This window comes from Carassius auratus, chromosome 46, assembly GCF_003368295.1.
Source record: "Carassius auratus strain Wakin chromosome 46, ASM336829v1, whole genome shotgun sequence".
Classification (NCBI taxonomy): Eukaryota; Metazoa; Chordata; class Actinopteri; order Cypriniformes; family Cyprinidae; genus Carassius; species Carassius auratus.
The window spans coordinates 18,516,466-18,534,902 of NC_039288.1; the positions used below are offsets into that span (position 1 = coordinate 18,516,466).

At 35.1% G+C, this 18,437-nt stretch overlaps 1 protein-coding gene across 1 annotated transcript in view; it reads right to left on the minus strand.

Moving 5' to 3' along the window:
* LOC113064463 (synaptic vesicle glycoprotein 2C) overlaps positions 1-18,437 on the minus strand; it is a 38,374-nt gene that overhangs the window by 19,154 nt on the left and 783 nt on the right. Inside the window, exon 2 of the mRNA XM_026235337.1 lies at positions 10,010-10,754. Coding sequence (XP_026091122.1) covers positions 10,010-10,586 — 577 coding nt within the window. The 5' untranslated portion in view covers positions 10,587-10,754. The remainder of the gene's footprint in view (positions 1-10,009; positions 10,755-18,437) is intronic.

The following is an 18,437-nucleotide window of genomic DNA, read 5'->3' on the forward strand; positions in this document are numbered from 1 at the left end:
GGATGGGAAAGGAACCGCGCTCATCTATTACTGTCTGACAGAACTGAATACTGCGACTCGCTAACGCTAGCACAGACCTTTACACCACCATCAGCAAAAGAGCTGCTTTCAGAGACACTCATCCACAGTATTACAGTCTAGTGAACACACACACACACACACACACACACACACACACGTTTGTTTTTGTGTAAAGTGTGTTCATCCCATAGGCGTAATGGTTTTATACTGTACAAACTGTATATTATATGGCCCTACACCAACTCTACACCTAACCCTAACCCTCACAGGAAACTTTCTGCATTTTTACTTTCTCAAAAAAACTCATTCTGTATGATTTATAAGTGTTTTGAAAAATGGGGACATGGGTTATGTCTTCATAAGTCACCCTCTCCTTGTAATACCTGTGTCAAACCCATGTCATTATACAGAGTTGTGTCCTGATATGTCACAAAAACAAGAGCACACACAATACACAATAATAAATTAATATTATAAATACATATTTATCAATTTAGAACATATTTCTCTGGCCTGAATTTGAATTCTTTCTTTGATTAAAATGCAATTCTGTTCATATATTTTGATTAGGTTTGTAGCAATAGCCAAAAAAACATTGTATGGGTCAAAATTATCGATTTGTCTTTTATGCCCAAAATCATTAGGACATTAAGTAAAGATCCCGTTCCATGCATATATTTTGTATATTTCCTACCATATACATATCAAAACTTATTTTTTGATTAGTGATATGCTTTACTGAGAACTTCATTTGAACAACTTTAAAGATGATTTTCTCAATATTTCGATTTTATTTTATTTTTTTGCTCCCTCAGATTTTAGATTTTCAAATAGTCGTATCTCAGACAAATATTGTCCTCCTAACAAACCATCTATCAATGGAAAGATGATTTATACAGCTTTCAGAGTTTATTTTTTTAAATATATAAATCTTATTTCCATTGATGAATAGTTTGTTAGGATCGGACAATATTTGGCCGAGATACAACTATTTGAAAATCTAAATATTGAGAAAATCATCTTTAAAGTTGTCCAAATGAATTCTTAGCAATGTATATTACTAATCAAAAATTAACATATATTTACAGTAGGAAATTTACCAAGTTTCTTCATGGAACATGATCTTTACTTAATATCCTAATGATTTTTGGCATTATTATTATTATTTTTTTTTATTTTGACCCATACAATGTTTTTTTTGACTGTTGCTACAAATATACCCCAGAGACTTCAGACTGTGCTCTAGGGTCACAAATGCAAAAATATGCGGCTTTAGCTTATTAAATTTGCTTTTTTTGTAATATCATACACAGAATGTTCCTAAATGGTGCAGAAATCACTCAGAATCTATTTTTCCTTCATTTTTCCTGTCTCTTTCGCTGCGTAATCTTTCCTCTCATGTGTGTTTGTGCAAGTGAATTGAATCTTCATGTCAAAGCTCTTGTTTTTAATTTCCCTGCATTCAGCGAGAGTAATGCGCTTCCCTTTTCTCTTTCTTCTTCTCGTCTGTGATTCCCCTGATCCTGTCAGAAAATCCATGCGGAAACCTACGCGAGCGACAGCCGGAGCGAGACGGACAAATCCAGACACGGGAATATGGAAAACAGGGACTGGAGAATGAGTCGTGATAAGGTCAAGGTGTGTTTAATGGGAAAGATTCATAACCAAATATGGATTGATTGGCTCGACCAATCAGAGTGCAGGACAGGACGAGTGTGGGCGGGACGGACATCCTGTATGTTTTAATTACAGGAGCTCTGGACAGATAAAGACTAATCAAGCATGATTACACACGCAGATATTTGTTTTTCAGGTCTGATCTGTAGGTCGACGCTATATATATATATATATATAATGTGAAATATTATTACAATTTAAAATAGCGGTTTTCTATGTGAATATCAGTTAAAATGTTATTTATTTCTGTGATGCTCCGCTGTATTTCCTGCATCATTCCTCCAGTCTTCAGTGTCACATGATCTTCAGAAATCAGAAAAATATGCTGATTTTCTGCTCAAGAAACATTTCTGATTATTATCAGTGTTGAAAACAGTTGTGTTGCTTCATATGTTTATGGAAACCTTGATAGATTTTATTTTTCATGATTCTTTTACTGAATAGAAAGTTCAAAAGAACAGCATTTATTTAAAACCAGTAATTTGTAACCTTATGATCATTATTCATTTATAACTGTTTTGCTGAAAACAGTTGTGCTGCTGAATATTTTCATGGAAACCTTTATTTTTTTACAGGATTCTTTGACGAATAGAAAGGTCAAAAGAATAGTTTTATTTGAAATATAAATCTTCTAGCATTATAAATATCTTTACTGTCACTTTTGATGAATTTAATGCATTCTTGCTGAATGAAAGTATCAATTTCTTGAATTTAATATATATATAATATATTTATACTGTACACACACACACACACACACATCAGCTTGATGAGTACAACATCTGATGTTGCTGAGACTGCAGTATGAGAGAGAGAGAGAGAGAGAGAGAGAGAGAGAGAGAGAGAGAGAGAGAGAGAGAGCAGTAAAGCGTGAAATCAGAAAGTGTCAGGCTTATTACGGACGCCTCTCAGGGGTCCTTTCAGCAAAAGAGCGTCTCACCTCTCAGAGTTCATTCAGCTCATCTCTCCATCACTCCATCCTCTCTATCTATCCAACACACCAGCTAAATCACCCACATCACATGTGCTGCATCCTTCTCTCTTTCAGTCGTTCTCTCTGTATGCATATATGTCTTAACCCTCAGGGCTCTTCTGTTATTTCTGATTGAAAAATTTAAGTTCTTTTTTTTTTTTTACTTTATTGGAATGGTACGAAAACTGGTGGCTAACCAAGATTTTGGCACTTGTTATGTTTACACATACACACACACACACACACACACACACACATTAACATGGTTCTGGGGAAAAAGACACTTGCATTGTTCAGAGTCAATGCATTTGAAATCAACAGGTAATGAACTTCGTCTAGTGGAAATGTTTGCTACTGCACCCAAACAAAATCTGACTGAATTTATTTGTGATGTCAACCTCAAATTTGGAACACAGCTTGTTTAGATTTATGGCTTTGATTTTATTGCAGTTTTAGAGTAAAACATGGTGTGGAGAATATATAACATTTATTTATTTATTTATTTATTGATGTATCATTTGTTTATGATAATAAACTTCTATAAATTGAATTTCACTTCAGCAATAAAGCCTTACGAAAATTAACTATGGTTTTATTTAAAAACAAAACAAAAAAAAAACATAGTTAAACCATTGTTTAACCATGCTATTTGCAATTAAATAGTAATCGATATGCCAAAAAAAAACATGGTTACTACACATTAACTATAATAAAATCATGGTTCATTTTCTTGAGGGATACTCCAGACCATACTTTGGTCCAAAGCCATTAAATATTTAAATTCAGTTTCTAAACAAATTTCATTTTCAGGCTCGAAAAGTGTTAAACAAGTAATAAATGGATCATAACTATAATTTAGTACCATAAAATCAATACAAAATACAAAATTTGATAGGAAAAAAATTATCAAACTAAACTATTGAATTTTTAAAAAATGTAAAAAAAATTCGGTAATGTTTGACCACCACCCAAACAGCACAGAGGGTTAATAAAAGTCTGCATGATCTCTTCACAGATTATGTAACATGTTCATTCGAAGGCATCTGTGATTGACAGCTCTCTTTATCCAGGACTACAGAATCTCTCCATCCGCTCCGACTGCCGTCTAATGGATCGATCACAGTTATTGATCCAACCGCAGGCTAACAGAGTGTGTTTTACATGATTGTGTTAAGTTCCTGTTGCTACTGTGCATGTGTGTGTGTGTGTGTGTGTGTGTGTGTGTGTGTGTTTCTCAACTGTTATCGTTCCAGCGTCATTAGGAGGAAAGAGTCGTCCTGTGCGACGGGCACAAAGAGGACAGGAGGAAAAGAGCACATGATTACAGAGAGAGAGAGGGTAAATAAAGCAGCTTTACTGCAGGGGATGAAGAAAGATAAGATATAATGGAAGCTCTGTGGCCGGCGGACAAATGAATATCATCTCTCTGTGTCTGTGAGGAGTCGTTTCTGAGCCTCGCTGTTCATTACCTGCTGCTGAAGCTAGTGAGCTGCCAACACACGCTGCATACTAACTCAAACTAACCTTCAGACACGGCAAACTAAATACAGAAACTGCACACTTATTTGAATCTGTCCTCTTTAGTTATTCACGAAACGTGTGTGTAGTTACAAATGTTTTTCACTGGAATTCGTTACAGAGAATAAAAGCATGTTGCTTTAGGATTTGACTAGCTTGTTTTTGCATCAAAGGGGAATCTTAGAAGTCAGCATCGTTTTCCTGTTAACAAGATGCTGTCTAGTTAGGGAGCTCTGTGAGATTTAAAACATGATAAAACATGCATGTCTTCAGAAGAGGAGAGTTGATCAAGACTAAGTGTGGAGTATTGATCTGCATGAAGAGGAAATCATCCTTCCGGTAGTTTATTTAATCATTATTTGATTTACAACTACGCTTACTCAAATAATTCAACATGCATGTGCATCAAACGCATGATGCAAATGAACATGCAAATGCATTATAGCATTTGATGAAATCAAGAAATGAACTCCGTCTAACCAAAACCTTCAGACATGATGCAACAGGTTTTCAGAGACGAGCAGTGGTGGACAGTAACGGAGTAGCTTTACTTCGTTACTGTACTTAAGTACATTTTTCAAGTATCTGTACTTTACTGGAGTAGTTTTATTTTGAGTAACTTTTACTTTTACTTCACTACATTCCAAAGCATAAAATCGTACTTTTTACTACACTACATTTCATAAAACATATCGTTACTCCCTATAATATATCACGTGCTCCGACACGCAGAAGCGGTGTCTGATTCATCATGAACGAACTGAGTCTTTTCAAAATAAACTTTAATCGGATCGCGAATCGCACCAAACGATTCGTTTACGAATTAGAATGATCCGATTGCAGCTGTTCTGGAGTCGACCACTCACTGATTCAAATGAACCGTTTAGTGCGAGTCAGTAAGAACCGGGAGATCTTGTGAGCGCGCGTGCGTCTGATCTTGCTAAAAGTAAGTTATTAATGTCGAAATTTAGGATTAATTATTGTAACTGAAAATCATATTTAGGTCAAAATTGTCAGTTGTTTGGGATCTAAATCCGCTGTAAAGAGTGATCTGTTTAAGCCCACTGAAATGCTGACATGCAGACACATCAATCAGCGTCTCTGTGTTTTAGGTTAAAAAATAAAATAAAATAACCTTAAACTAACACAGATTAAATAAAATAACTCATGCATGTCCAAATTTCCCGCTACCGTAATATTAACCGTTTTATTAAAATGCTACCATGACATCTGTTTTTATATTGTGTATTAACAGTAACGTTATACATATGTATATTGTTTGGATTATAGACGAGTAAGGTTTGACAGACATGAATGTTTATTCATAACAGTACTGAAAATAAGGAAATATTGTAGCTGATGCTAAATGTCTAGCTAACAAGCTTGCTGGTGCTAACTTGAGGTAATTTTTATAAATAATGTCCAAATATTTTTATTCAACCACCTATATATATATGTATATAGATTACATCTAGGGACAACAGAAAGGATGTGATGTTCAGAACATGGTAACTACAGTAATTATCAAAGAGGGGAAGAGATGCACCCCGTTTGGCCAGGGGTGTTTTTACACCACAGACAAGGTTTGAGAAGGAAAAAATCATTATGAAAATATAATTATATTTTCCTTAAAATGTTCTTCCTAACTTCAGGCCTTATTATCATGTCATATATAACTGTGATGTTCTGTAAAACCACAAACTTTAAAACACTTTCACAGATTCCAAAATAATATTTGGTAGCACAACTATTAATAGTTCTAATAATAAATCATCATATTTTCATGATTTCTAAAGATCATGTGACACTGAAGCCTGAAGGAATGATGCTGAAAATACAGCTGCACATCACAGAAATAGATTATATTTTAAAGGATATTAAAATAGAAACCATTATTTTATTTTATTTTGATAATTCAGAATTATTACTGAAATACAACCTTTTTTTGTTTCAAACAGTTCAATGAACAATAATAAATGAAGTACCTGGAGCTGACAATGAAGTAAATGTATAATAATTAGCAAAGATTATTAATTTAGCGCTGTAAACGCGCGTGTGAGGGGCGGAGACGCGCCGCGGAGCGTCAGACGCGCGTGAGGACCAAACACAGCAGAACGGTAGGAAACTTCACTCCTCTTATTATTTCTCTTTTACTATAGCGATTTATTTTTAGACACGTGATCTGAGTCTTTCATAGATTTGTAGAGTTATTAGAGTATAGAGTTATTAGAGAAATTGAGAAAAAAATTTTTTTACATTCTTTGGTCGAAGTTTTCAGATCGGCAATTCGGAGGTGTGCGCAACTCTGTTGATTCAGATCGGGACTTCGGAGCCTGTTCGCGACACCGTTGATTCAGATCGGCACTTCGGAGCCTGTTCGCGACTCGGTTGATTCAGATCGGCACTTCGGAGCCTGTTCGCGACTCGGTTGATTCAGATCGGGACTTCGGAGCCTGTTCGCGACTCGGTTGATTCAGATCGGCACTTCGGAGCCTGTTCGCGACTCGGTTGATTCAGATCGGCACTTCGGAGCCTGTTCGCGACTCGGTTGATTCAGATCGGCACTTCGGAGCCTGTTCGCGACTCGGTTGATTCAGATCGGCACTTCGGAACCTGTTCGCGACTCGGTTGATTCAGATCGGCACTTCGGAACCTGTTCGCGACTCGGTTGATTCAGATCGGCACTTCGGAGCCTGGTCGCGACTCGGTTGATTCAGATCGCCACTTCGGAGCATGTTTGAGATTTTTTTAAATTCAGATCTGGACATCGAAGCAGGAAGTGTTTGTCAAACAGTTAATTGGTGATAAATGAATATTTGGACTTGAGGCTTTTTTTAACCTGTCCATTCAGCATGTACATGGACCCACACACAAAGGTGGACACACTCTAGACTTAATCATCAGTAGAGCTCTAAACTTTTCATCCATTGTTATTAAGAACGTTATTCATAACCATACTGAAAATAAGTAAATATTGTTAGCTGATGCTAACTGTCTAGCTAACAAGCTTGCTGGTGCTAACTTAAGGTCATTTTTATAAATAATGTCCAAATATTTTTATTCAACCACCTATATATATATATATATATATTACATCTGGGGAGAAAAGAAAGGATGTGATGTTCAGAACATGGTATCTACAGTAATTATCAAAGAGGGGAAGAGGCACCCCATTTGGCCAGTGGTGTTTTTACACCCCAGACAAGGTTTGAGAAGGAAAAAATCATTATGAAAATATAATTATATTTTCCTTAAAATCTTCAGGCCTTATTATCATGTCATATATAACTGTGATGTTCTGTAAAACAACAAACTTTAAAACACTTTGTTCTTACTGGTGAAAATCAGATGGTCATCTCTGTTTTCTCTCAGGTACATCACAGTGTAAACTTCACAGTGAACATTACTCTCATCAGTGTAGTCCATATCAACAACAAAAATATATCTTGACTCCATATAGTGGTTATTTTGGAAAAAATCCCAGGTATTTTGAGCAGTAGGATTATAAAAAAAAATAAAAATAAATGCTCTAATATAAAATAAAATTAGCCTATATAAAATTGCAAACATCTATCTTTCAGTACTTTTTTACTTAAGTACATAAAAAATTGAGTACTTTTGTACTTTCACTTGAGTAAAATTTAAAAAGGAGTACTTTTAATTTTACTGGAGTAATATTTTATTATACGTATCTGTACTTTTACTCAAGTACTTGATTTGTGTACTTCGTCCAACACTGAAGACGAGTCATTTTTCTGTGCTCGCTAAAATGATAAAATGCTGCAAGATGCAACACAATTACAGCCAATCACTATATAATGAATGACAGCAGCTGCTGCTGATGCAATGAAGCGGTTTTCATTTGATAAAAACTATTGCCATGTCACATATACACAGAAACGCAAACATCGTCATGGAAAATCGTCATTTTCAGTAACTGTGGCAGAAATATATTAACATTGTACAGAAGAATTTACTTCTCAAAGGAATTAATAATAATATTTTTTGTTTATGTTTTAGTTTTAATTTGTTAAAGTTTCAATTTAATTATATTTTAAAATAATGATTGAATAATATTTTATGCTTTCATGTTATTACACCTGGTAATATATTTGTATTAAATCTTTAATCCAGAAAAAAAAATAAAAAAAAAAATCAAAGGGCCCAAAGTTTTACCAATTCAATTGATTAGACACTCTTGGATATTAAAATGCAATTAAACCATAATTTGATCCAGAAAACCTGATTTGTAAAAAAATAATAATAATAATAATTTAAATTAACTGAATTTTACTAGGCCCTAAAACGATATTTAAAACTTTTCATAAATTGTTTGTTTCATGAATTCAGCTAATAAGATATGCTTTCTAAATACTAAAATCGAATGTTACTATTAAAATATCCCTTAAAGCAAAAACCAAATCAGAAAAAAAAACAGAATGTGGGGGAAAATACTGTATATCCAAAATGTGGAGACTACCTAAGCAACTTATTATTGAATATACTTCTTAAATGATTATAATAAACTCCCAAGTAATTAATATACAGTAGATGCTAAACATGACAGTGTTCTGTCTAAACATCTAAAAAACATATGGAAAACATCAGCTCTTTAATTTGGTTTATGTTTTATGTATGCACGTACATGAATAGCATATAATAGGTAAATATAAACTTATATAACAGACAGAGTGAAGGAAATACACACACACACACACACTCCAGTTCCTCTTAAATAAGCTCAAATCTGCCCAGCCCACAAATGTGCTGCACGACCTGCTGCCGAAACATTAAACTCATCCAGACCCAGAGAGATCATTAAACAATACAACAGCAGTCTCTACCCACACACACACACACACACACACACAGAGAACCATGAAACAAGCACGACACAGGACGGTATCACTGGCAAACACCACCCAACCACCAACATTACACACCAAACACAAGCCCTCACACACACACACACACACACAAGGGGAAAAAACCTCCATTACATCAAAGGGTGGAAAAAAGCAGCTTGTGGTCTTTAAAGCGTGTGAGTACAGACAGAAATGTGTGGGAACAAAGACAGAGATGATTAATATAGGCTCAGCTCCAGAATCCATCCCACAGCCTGCAGTTTAAGACAGCAGAGGTGCTTCAGCTGAATCTCTAACACTGGATACTTCATGTGTGCTTTCATATCTAAATAGTGAGATAAAGTACACTGGTCACATTTAGAATCTACTCTACAGTTCAGAAGTTTGCGGCTGGTCAATTTTCTTCTGCTCACCAAGGCTGCATTTATTTGAAAAAGAAAGTTTTTTTTTTTTATAAATTATTACAATTTCATTTTTTTTTTCTTATTTGAATATATTTTAAAATGAAATTTATTTATGTGATTTAAAGATGAAATTTCAGCATCATTCCTCCAGTCTTCAGTGTCACTTGATTCTTCAGAAATCATGAAAATATACTGATTTACCGATCAAGAAACATTTCTGATTATTATCAATGTTGAACACAGTTGTGCTGCTTCATAATTTTTTGTAAACATTTTTTTTTTATTATTACATTTTTACCTATAATTTCTAGCTAGAAATTTCACCAAATATTGCAGATTGACTGGACGCATAATATATATAGATGTTAAAATTATTCATTTTAAATATTGAAAATAAAAAATACTGTTTGATTGCACTGACAACCTTTAACCAGATCATAATGCATTGTGTTTTCTCGTGCTTGATGCTTTGGCTTATTTTTCAAACTACTTCCAAACTTCATGAAAGTAGTATTTTATTTGTTTGTTTGTGCTATTCTTTCATCACTCACCCAGCCATCCGGCTCCAGAGTTGGGCACACACATGTCCGTCTCAGCACTGGGCAGCACAAAGCCCACCACGAACACCTCCACCCCGTCAGACATGAGCGCCAGGCCCAACACGAAGAACAGCTGCCACTGGAAGCGTCCGTGTCCACACTCCTGGATGATGAGCTCGTACTGCTGCGCCAGCTCCTCTTCATCCGCCTCTCTCTCCTTCTCCAGCTCACGCTTGTCCTTCATTCCATCCGTCAACAGCTGGCCAATCGCCACCTGGCCACGCCCATCCGTAGCCCCGCCCCCTGCAGGCACGCCCTGGTACTCGCCCTCGTATATTTCGTCCTCGTCGTCGTGGCCCTCTGTGGCATCGCTGGATCCCTCGTCATCCTCTCGCTGAGCCTGGCCGTCCTGATAACAGTCTTCATCGGCGTCCTCATTTTCAAAGCGGTTGTAGCTGCGGCTGCTGTATTCGTTCGAAGCGCGGTCCACCACTTTGCTGACCTTCTTGGCGGCGTGGCGTTTGGCCTCCTTGGCGATGTCACGAGCGCCTTTGACCAGAGACGTCCTGTCTCTGTATGGGTCCTCCATCTGGGCAGAGTTCAGCTGTTTGCAGCAGAAGTGGATTCCAGCAGTCAGGAATCAAACGTGAGTTTTGGGGAACGAGATCAGAGACGAGGGGTCTGGAGGAAGACAGGAGAGTGTGATGTATGTGGTTCCTTCTGACGGACAGCTTCATTCACTCAGAGCAGAAGGGAACTATGGAGAGAAGAAACAGTCATATTTTAATTCTCTCTTCTCTCGAGAGAAAGAATTTTTACTATATACTTTATACATTTTATTATATATATATATATATATATATATAAAATAAAAAATGAAGTACAAAAGTTACTATTCTAAAAAAATATCTAAATCAATATAAATTATAAATTTATTTTAAACTAAATAAAAATGTACCAAATTAAAAGTAAATAAATTATTTTTATTGTATATAAAGCTACTGTAAATAGTAAATTTAAAATAGGATAATAAATTAATAAAATGTTAAATTAACAATAATAAAAATGATTCATTATTAAATAAAAATAATAAATAAAATAATTTAACCACACATAATATCGAATTAAAATGATGAATAATAATAATAAAATCATCATTGTTATCTATCTATCTATCTATCTATCTATCTATCTATCTATCTATCTATCTATCTATCTATCTATCTGTCTGTCTGTCTGCCTGTCTATCCATCCATCCATCCATTAATTCATCCATCAATCTATCTTCCATAGACCAATCAAAGAAAATCAAATGTGAAATCTTTTAATTAGCATCACATTTCAGTCTACTTCAGATCTGAATTAGTTGGGTATTTTTGGTTTTAACTGAATAGCTGTAATTGAAAAAGTGAAAGCGTTGCAGATCTCAGGTGTTCATGTGCCCTGCAGAAACACAGGAGAGCCATAAATCAGGCACGGAGAGCCCAGTTTAACTGCATTCACACTGTTCACCTCCACAGGAAGAGATGTGGACATTACCAGGACAGAGTCATGATAAAGAATAATGAAGAAGAAGAGACCTCCGCACGCAGACATTACAGGACACTGACACTTCACACACACATATGTTCATCTCTGAAGAATTATCACAGAAGATCTCCTCACATCTGAAAAATAAACACACACTCGCTTTCTCTGACCCCAGGAAACTCAGTGAATCTCTTTGACACATACCAGATATTCCTGAGAATGAGAAAACCAGAAAATATAACAGAATTTTCCATCTGTGATGAAGAAGTCCACAAGTATTCAATTCAATTCCACAGTAAAGAGCATCAATACCTCAGTCCTTCCACTCCAAACACTTCCAGATGTTTGGTGCATCATACAGAGGTTCTATTCTATTCTATTCTATTCTTCTCTACTCTACTCTATTCTATTCTACTCTATTCTACTCTACTCTACTCTACTCTACTCTACTCTATTCTTCTCTACTCTATTCTATTCTACTCTATTCTATTCTATTCTACTCTACTCTATTCTACTCTACTCTACTCTATTCTTCTCTACTCTACTCTATTCTTCTCTACTCTACTCTATTCTATTCTTCTCTACTCTACTCTACTCTACTCTATTCTATTCTATTCTATTCTATTCTTCTCTACTCTATTCTTCTCTACTCTATTCTTCTCTACTCTACTCTATTCTACTCTACTCTATTCTACTCTACTTTACTCTATTCTACTCTACTCTATTCTATTCTTCTCTACTCTACTCTATTCTATTTTATTCTACTCTACTCTATTCTATTCTTCTCTACTCTACTCTACTCTACTCTATTCTTCTGTACTCTACTCTACTCTACTCTACTCTATTTTATTATATTCATAAGAGAATTAAGGTTACAATTAAGGTTCCAAATAAAACGAGAACATTCTAAATCATAGAAGACCTTTTGAAGTTCAAGAAAGAACTTTTTTAATATTTTGTTGTTTTAGTCCCTGAAACCAAAATAGATTAAAACATTAAGAAACATTTATTTATGTATAATATAAATACAATTAAAAAACAATTTCAAATTAAAAATGAATGTCATTCTGATTTTGATTATTAAAAAAATGTGATTCATCAGTGATTCATTTATTTTTAATAAGTTCACAGACTGTAAATGCATGGAAAGGTTTTTGCTGTGAAAAAGCATAAACTTGATTATAATATTCAGCATTGTCATTTATTAAAACTGATTTAAAATATCAAATCGCATGATTTGGGAACACATGAAGACATAAAACAACAAATAAATCAAAAGAACTGAATCTCAGAAATGAGTCGGTCTTGTGTATGGCCTATTTTCCTGAAAAATCAGCGAAATCTGTCCAGATTCGGCTAAAACCAAACGAATGATTCTCTAACAGTCGTGTTTCACGAGCCGCTGATGTCATGGCCGCGGGAAGTGGGGGTGCTGGGGGTGCTGCAGCACCCCCTAGTGACGAGAGGGAGATAAATAAATGTAGGCCTATTAAAATATTTTGCACAATTTATAAATTCCTTATGAATATTTTAGAAAATGATTTTGAAACACGTAGGCTATTACGTATATTTTGGATTTTAATTTAATATTTTGAGGCCTAATCAACACAGGTTCGGAAGTTACGTTGTCAACGTCAGGCAGGCAGGTTTGGTCGCGAGTAACGAGGTTTCCCGCTCGTTCCATGCAGAATACATTCATCTTTATTTAATACAGCGCACCTCGACATTTGGACACCTGTAACCAGGGCACCCCGCCTGCATGTAGCTCAGGTAAGAGTATTGTGCTGCCGCGCTTGTAACATTTATTTTTTTGACAACAAGTGTGGGATCAGCTTTGACTAGCCAAGCAATTGTAAGTAGTACACTATAGTATTTTTGTAAGGTGGTGGGGATGGAGATGGAGAGTATTATTTCGTTCGTGTGTTATTTGCGTAATGGTTGAGGAGAACTGTTAAATTACGTTTAAATAGTCAGAGATTATTTCCTTGTGGTTTGTGTAAAAAGGTTGGAGATGGAGACAGAAAGCTTTATACTGTGCGTGTGTTCTTTGCATAATGGATGTGGAGAACTGTTCAATAAACAAATTGCTTAAATAGTCAGTGATTAATTCCTTGTGGTGTGTGTAAAAAAGATTTTGGAGTTAATAGAGTTGCTTGTGACAAACGTGACAAAAACGTGCAGTGACTCAAGCCAGCTGACCAAATCGATTGGATTGTTTTAGCGTTATTGTGAAGTTTGATTAATATTATATTTTGTTGTAATATTATTTGTTGTATATAAATATGTTGCATGTATGTAGGCTATCTGAAATTGTAATGAAAGTAATTATTTCGTTTTCTTTCGATTATTAAACTATTATTTCTGATTCTGCTTCTGCTTCAGATTAATTAATCTATATAAGGCATTGCGCATATCTGAGAACTGCACTGTAAAAAATAAGTGTAATTTTAACTGTAAAATTTTGTAAAAACGCTACGGAAAAAAACTGATAATAGGTTAACAGTAAGTTCCCGTACTATATACAGGGAAAAACTGTAAAAGATCTAACAAAGCATTTAATGTAAATTTACAGTAAAATTCTGTTAATTATACAGCTTTTAGAAGTAAAAAAAGAACAAATCAATGTATAATTTACAGTCTAAAACTGTAAACTGATATTCCCAGAATTCCCTGCGTGACACTCCACGTTTGAAAGTATTTTGTTTAAATAATCATGTTTTTAAATAGTTCTTGTTATCAGTTATGTACATTTGAGCTTTATGTTACATCTTCTGTTGCTTAATGAAAGTTTTTTGCATTATTTAAGTATCACGTGTGTTACCATGATGGTGTTTTGTGTTTCCATAAATGTGCACCTTCTATATGTTAATATATACTTCTGCTTGTAGTGAAGCTACTTGTGATGAGCTTTGATACTTCATGTGGCTTTCTCTTATACAGTACCATCTTTATTATTATGGTGGTTGTCAGTATTTTCAAGGTACAAAACAGATTTAATTTTGTGTGTTGTTGAATTTACTGGTTTATATTCACATTTTCTTGTTTGTAAATTACAGCTTTATATTGTAAAATTAACAGTTTTTGACGTAAATGTGTTTACAGTTTTCTGTATTTTTACAAAATTATTCTGGCAACCACAGCTGCCAAAAAGTTTTTGTAAAAACAACAAGAAATTTTTTACAGTGTGGTGTCTGTGTGTTTCAGACCCTGTGCACTGAAGTGTATATGACAATAAAGTAGTAAATCTCAATGTATTTATTTTTAAAATGTATTTTAAATAGGCCTATAGGCTCATAGGTTTAAAAAAAAAAAAAAAAAAAAATTCACAGCACCCCCTGTTCAAAATTACTTCCTGCGGCCCTGGCTGATGCTGTCGGAGAAGCCCTCATTAATCACGGAGGGGAACACGCACGCTTTCTCTCTCACACCCTGTACAGTATACACTTAACATGAAATACTGTAAGAAGACACGACGTGATAGACTTGACCCGTAACACGTAACAACTGATCAATCAATCAATCACAAATCTGAGCAAATGAATGCAGCATTTTCATTAAAATTATAAAAATAAAAAAAAATAAAACTTGCTTTCCCTCAAAACGACATGTCCGGAACACTGCGGCAAAACCCAGACCTAAAACCAGCAAAGCATGCCATCATTTCCTCTTAGACCAAATAAAGGCAGTCCCTGACGTAACGATGACATCATTCGAGGGCTGATGTAATCAATGCGACACCCGTTTTTCTGCATTAACCCCAATCTGAGCGCGGTCGGGGGGTGAACTCGTGGGACGCTGCAGCATCAGCCATAAGCCGAAAGGTTTGACCCCTCCACAAACAGGTAACTGCACTCAATACATGTAACATCAGGACACACACACACACCTTCAACACTTAACGACTAGTGTTTGTTGATGTGTTGGAGGGAGTAATTATAAAGTTGCTTGAAGAAGGTCGTGCTGTTTTCCACTGTCCCTGGATCACCTTGCAGAAAACAGATCTGTGGTTCATAATACTCTGTGGTTTGGTAAAAAAAACCACTAAACTTCTTACACAACTGAAGACTGCACACACACACACACACACACACACACACACACACACACACACACACACACACACACACACACATGTATCCTGCAGTAATGTAATGATGGATAGCTGAAGGCTTCACTGGTCACTGGGACTCTCCAGCAAGGCAGCGGTGTGTGTGTGTGTGTGTGTGTGTGTGTGTGTCTAATGTAGACAGATTCCTACAGTTTGATCTATTACCTATAAAGTAAAAACTATACAGACGGAGTACAATCTATTAAAAAATAATGATTTTGACATAGGACATAGGCTTGAAATACAATATATATATATATATATATATATATATATATATATTGAAATGGTGAAATGAAAATACATTTCATCCTAAAATCTTAATAATAAAAAAATAATAATAAATAAATGTAACACACACAGCGGGTTACAGGGTACTGTGTGTAAACTGAATGTCTGTGCTTTTCCTGACAGTGGCTCAGACTACAGGTCAAAGGTCACAGCTCTGTGCGCTGAGGGACTCTTTGTCTGATCCACTCCACTGATCAGCTGACACATTCATACACAAGAGAGAGAGAGAGAGAGAGAGAGACAGAGAGAGAGTGAGAGACAGAGAGAGAGAGAGAGAGTACACCACACCTGTCCATAACCTGGAAAAGCTATCTAAATTAAAAGACCAATTGATTATATACTGTTTTAAGCTTAAATGTGTGTGTGTGTGTGTGTGCTTATTATATTTTATTATGTATTACTGTATGAATTTTTTTTATTACTATATATTATTTAGTATTTTATATAAATATGAAAAATAATAACAATAACAATAACAATAATAATAATAAATATATATAAAACTTTTAGATTAAAAGTCTATTAAATATAATAAAATTTAATGTTTCCGAAAGCACAAAAGCTTCACCTCAGTGGGATATATTTGACTTAAAATATATGTGGTTCACCTGAATAAAAGTGAATCATTCTTCTCATAAAAATGTTAAATGTCAAAGGAGCAGTCCAAGCAAACACACAGTCTAATGCAGATGTGCAGGTTAAGACTGGTCAACACAGTGAGATTTCAACTAAAACCGCTTATAAAGGGTGAAGTGAAGGTATCAGATGGTAATACTTGGGTATTTTGAGAACAACTGTGGTACTGAATCATTGCCACAAATTATACTTACAATACAATACCGTTCACCCAAAGAATACATTGATACCACGATGTGCAAAAAAGAAAGAGGGAAGTAAGTCTATCCAAAAAGCTACTTATTTGTTACTACAGCACTTTACTGTAGTAAAGCTACATTTCCAGTTACAGGACAGTGCTGTAGTTGTGTATTCAGTGCATGTCTCTTTCTCTCAGGCAGGTTGTTTCACGCACCGCAGCTTTCACCCGTTTACTACCTCTTGGCAAAAAAGTCATTGGCCTGCACGTGAATCGCCAGCAAACCGGGAAAAGGCATCAATCACCGTCCGGCTCTGACGCAAGCTGCGCCCCGTAATGAGATTTGGCCTGTCTTGACATTGTGCATGGGAATCAATCGCCATCCCTCTCCGTTTTATCTTTCCGTCACACACACATGCACCTCCATGACTCATTTTCAGGTGGATATCTGTCATCTTGTGACAGTCACACAAATTTTGCTCTGTTAGGGAACAAGATCCTAAAGTGACTCTCTCTTTTTCTCTTTCTATAATCCAGGACACCACTGGGAGCCCTTGAGCAACTTAAAAAAAACACACACACACACATTCATCATCTATAGTACTCAGAATACTTTTTTCCATGTTTACTACTTAAAGGAATATTTTAAACCAAAATCTGTCATTCGTTACTCTCTCTTAATACAAATGTATCATTTTAAAGAATATTTATCATGTAAAATGGCTTTTTTTTTTTCGTCAAGTGCCAAAAAAGCAGTGAACTTATCATAAAAGTGATCCATTCAAATTTATTCCATGCCTTCTCAAGTTATGATGCTTTGCATATGGAACAGAATCAAATCTAATCACGATTCTCTGACGTGTCAGTGACATCATGTTACATTAACCAATGTTGTTGTTTGATTCTAATGACGTCACGTGTGGTCTGTTCTGACTTCAAAAGACTCAGAAAATGAACTTTTTGAACTGATTATATGGTGTTTTGGTCCTTTTTGGAGCTTGACAGACATGCATACCAATTTTTTATATAAATATATCAGAAAAAGATTTTCTCCTTTTTTATTCCAAAGGGGGAACAATACAGTGTACAAGCTTTAAAATATTGAATGTTTGCCCTTGAACAATTTTTCTGCCTCTTAAATCCAAAATGAATTTATAATGGATTACAAATAACAGTTTTTAACTTTTTTTTTTAATACATATAAATTAAGCAACGGCGCACAACCTCGTAAATTCCTGATTAAAATCTCAAATTCTATCATTTTAAATGTCCACCCTAACACAGTCCATTTTAATTTGAAAAATATAATTCACACATAATATATATGTGTTTGCATATTAATTATTACCCCTGACTTTATTACCTTTGAGCAAAATCAATATTTAAATCCGACTAAACTGACATACAAGATAAGTTACAGTAATTGTTTCATGCGTTTTGCATTCTTGGCTTTTTTTAATTTTTAATTTTTTTTTATAGGCTACACACTTCAAGAGAATTTTTTTTAATCACAGATGAAACGCCATAAATATAAATCCGACTCGACACCGCTTTTAATTAGAAGCGTTTACACGGGACGCGTTCCGCTGTAATTATTAATTACACAAGCTTCAGATTTGCGTCTTTGTGTTGCATTTTTAACCTGGCGTGTTATGTTAAAAACACTTCAACTTTTTTTTTAAATGCGTGCCGAAACC